The 3,831-nt window shown below is 45.5% G+C and overlaps 1 protein-coding gene across 1 annotated transcript in view; it reads right to left on the bottom strand.

Annotated features, from left to right (window-relative positions):
- Positions 1-3,696, bottom strand: part of LOC123129703 (uncharacterized) — a 4,078-nt gene extending 382 nt beyond the window's left edge. Inside the window, exons 1-2 of the mRNA XM_044549762.1 lie at positions 3,173-3,696; positions 4-2,313 (exon numbers count right to left, since the gene is read on the bottom strand). Coding sequence (XP_044405697.1) covers positions 4-585 — 582 coding nt within the window. The 5' untranslated portion in view covers positions 586-2,313; positions 3,173-3,696. The remainder of the gene's footprint in view (positions 1-3; positions 2,314-3,172) is intronic.
- Between the last annotated feature and the right edge of the window lie 135 nt (positions 3,697-3,831).

Raw genomic sequence — 3,831 nt, 5'->3', positions numbered from 1 at the left:
CACGATCCCGCCCGCCCACACCCCCGGACGCTGATACGCCTCCTTGCACAGGACGTGGGCGACCTGATTGCCCTCGCGGAAGATGTGCTGGACCTTGTACGCCGCGAAGCACCCAAGCAGCATGAGAATCTCGTCTTGCATGGCCTGAGGTACGCGCGTCTGCGTCTCCTCGCCGGTGAGGAGCTCCACCAGCATCAGGTCGTCTCCTTCCGCCACCAGCCTGCCGCGGAAGCGACTCAGCGCGGGGCGCAGCCCGCGGATGAGCGCCCTGGCCTCCACTATGCCCACGGTCGAGTGCTCCGTCGGCTCGGCAAAGGCGACAAGAACGCGGCCGTTGCAGTCGCGGATGGCGCCGCCGATGCTAGCCCGGCCGGACCCGTCGTTGTACACAGACCCGTCGAAGTTTAGCTTCAGCCAGCCCGCCGGGGGAGCTTCCCACCTAACCATGACACGGCTGGGGTAGAAAGGGGGAGACGAAGGAGACAAGGAGGCGATGGAGGCGGGCGGCCGATACAAGTTGGCCGGAGATGCAAAGGGGCCCCTGCAAAAGGGAGCGAAGGACGCTGGCGGAGCAAGGCATGCCATGGCTAGCTAGCTACTCGATCGTAAAGGACGCTGGCGGAGCAAGGCATGCTAGCTGGTTCTTGTATATATAGACTTTCGAGCGGGTATGATGCAAAGGCCGGCTGGACTCGGAATCCGACTTCAGCTCGACGGACGAGTTAGTAGCGGACTCGCGTATAGGTTTTCAGTTGAGTAGTCCGGTTAGATTAGTAATTCAATTGTAATGGACGTCGATAACTCCCGACCGTTCGGTCTGGGAGAACCCCGGTCCGAACGGAAAGGTTCGGCAGGGAGGAGCGATGGAACGAACGATTGTGTCGTTCGGTGTGGTGGAAGGCCAGCCCGAACCCTTTCAGCCTCTTCCCTCAGCACGGGTACGTAAAACCAAAAAAGGGCCTAAAAAGGCCCAGCTTTATAAACAAAAAATAGTCTTTAAAAAATCAAAAAATGACGCTTCTTTTACAATAGAAACAAAAAAAATCCTGCTACGTGAGCACATAAAAAACCAGTTAGTGGGTATGTCTTTGATCAAAAAGTTTAATGAAAAATTCTAATTCCAGGGTCGAAAAAAATATAATTTGCCGTGGTCCGAGAATAAAGTAGCGCAAGGTAAAAAAAATCTCAAATTTGGCATGCTTAAAAATATTAAAATTTTCCATGATGTTTTAATTAAAATTGACATGCTTTGGATGGAATTTGAGAAGAAAAACTTATACATGAAAATTGTTGTGGTGTTTTAATTACACGCAGCCAAAAAAATAAAAACATGGAGAAATTGCCATGAAACTAATTTAAAATTGACCATGCGAAATTTCCATGTATTTAAAAGTAAATTTGCCATAGTAATGAAGTTAAAAAAATTCCATGGCAAAATAAAGTAAAATTCTGACATGGCAAAAATAGAGTAAAATTTGCCATGTATTTAAATTGTAAATTTGCCAAGTATTTTAAGGTAAAATTGCCATGGCAAAAAATATAGTAATTTTTTGACGTGGCAAAGTACAGTGAAAATTGCCATGTATGTTCCAGTAAAATTGCCATGGCAATAAAGTTAAAATTTTGCCATGAAAAAGTAAAGTAAAATTATGACATGACAAAAATAGAGTAAAATTTCCCATGTATGTAGATAGTAAATTTGCCAAGTATTTAACTGTAAAATTGCCATGGCAATGAAGGTTAAAAATTGCCATGGCGAAATAAAGTAAAAGTTGACATGGCAAGTAGAAAGCTAAATTTGCCATGCTCCATAATTTTTCTTTATTTTGGCATGGAAAATAAAAGGAGAATTTTGCCATGACCAAAAATTGTAAATTTGACATGGCAAAAAAGAGTAAAAAAATTGCATGGCAATGAAAGGATTTTTTGCCATGTTTGTTAAAATAAATTTGTCAGGCAAAATGAAAGGGAATTTTTGCCATGTTGTGATAAAGAAAAGTTGACATCACAAAAAAAAATTGCATGCCAAAATGAAGCTCGAAATTGCCATGGCAATAAACTAATTTTTTGGCATGCTAGAAAGTTAAAAAATTGCCATGTTCTTAAAATATGAAAATCTTATGAAATATAAAAATGCCATCGTGAAAATGCATATTAAATGACCCCGATAAAGGCGTGTCTGTTCGGCCTGCAGACACCCCTACCCGAACGAATCGTTTTGGGAGGGCAGGGGCATCGACCGAATGATTTGTTCGGGAGGAGAACGAACCAGCACAAACGCCCCCACCCACCGGGCCCCTACAGGCCTTTTTTCTGTGAAAAAGAAAAAAAGGCCCATGTTAAGTTATGACTAGTATTAAAGCCCAGTTTTTCTATAACTAATAAAGTACTAGACTTCTGCACGGCAAAATTGCCATGGTCTTTTACCATTCTATGAAAGAAATTGCCATGTTCAAGTTTATGTTTTCATAAATGGCGTAAAAAAAGGAAGAAGTCATAGCAAATCTGCATCTTTACAATAGGAAAAGTTGCCAACACTATGAAGTTCACAAAAAGGAAGAAGTTGCCGTGGCAAGTTTGCCAAGTTTTTGTACATCTTAAATTGCCATGTTTTTGAACATCTTTCGTTGCCATGGCAAGTTTGCCATGTTTTTTGAACATCTTAGTGAAAGAAGTTTGCCAATTTTTTGTACAAACTTAATTACAAAAAAAAAGTTTACCATGTTTTTGCACATATTAACTTTGCCATGGCAAGTTTGCAAATGTTTTTGACATCTTAAATTGCCATATCAAAAACATATCATGGCAAAATTGTGTAATAAAGAATATTATGATGTCTGCAATACTTATGTGATGCTACCAAGCTACATGGCAAAATGGCCATGATGTTGATATGTTTCCGCCTTGAAATTGCCATGGACCCAAAAAAATGCAGAACATTTCCAACAAATTTTCATGGACTCTATAACAGCCTGCATACACTGGCCACTACATTTTCATGGCAATTCCACTACAGAAATTGCCATATCTGCAAAAAATTACACACTGTCCACTGCATTTTAATGGCAAAAAATTCAGTACAAGAATTGCCATAGCTGCAAACATACACTATTCACTGCAATTTCATCCGAATGAAGCTGTCGTGGGGGGAGGAATGGAGCAGAAATCTCACCAGCTCTATGTCGACGGCGCTGCCCGTGATCCCCGAACTGGCTCAGCTCCCAGGTCCCTTGTTCACGACTGCAGGAACCTCGACGACGCCACCTACTCGACCTGCTGGCGACGACCGGAGCACAAGCAGGAGCGGCTCCCACCGGAGCAGAGGCAGCAGGCGCTAACCCAATGAACCAGCGCCGGGATCCTGGAGTAGATGGCGCCTTTGCTGCTAGTCCCCCACCGCACCAAGGTGCGTCCCCCATTTCCATGCGCGGCTACTGCCCTGCGTCTCATCTCCAACCGCCGCCGACACAGGCAATGTGATTCCATCTCGCTGCTGCTGCCCTCCGCGCAGCTCACCATTGGCCAGGGGCGGCCGCCGCTCCCGCCGTAGGACCTCCAGTCGCCAGGCGCTGGTCCGCTTCGCCCGTACACGGCGCGCGCTCCGGGATCTCCATGAGCCGCGGCTGTCGCCGGGAATCGCCGGTGATTTGGTGGTGGGTGGAATCAGAATGAGGGGGCGAGGGGAATCAACGGACTGAGTGGAGCCTGAAGAAGGATAAAGCGTTCGGGACGGGTTGTATATTTCCGAACGGGTTCGTTTGCTGACGTGTATCACTGACACGCTTTAAGATCTGTGCGCCTGATCCGACGACAATTAGAGCGTTCGGGCTC

This window comes from Triticum aestivum, chromosome 6A (genome assembly GCF_018294505.1).
Source record: "Triticum aestivum cultivar Chinese Spring chromosome 6A, IWGSC CS RefSeq v2.1, whole genome shotgun sequence".
NCBI classification, from domain to species: Eukaryota; Viridiplantae; Streptophyta; class Magnoliopsida; order Poales; family Poaceae; genus Triticum; species Triticum aestivum.
This window is presented reverse-complemented; position numbering and strand designations above follow the sequence as displayed.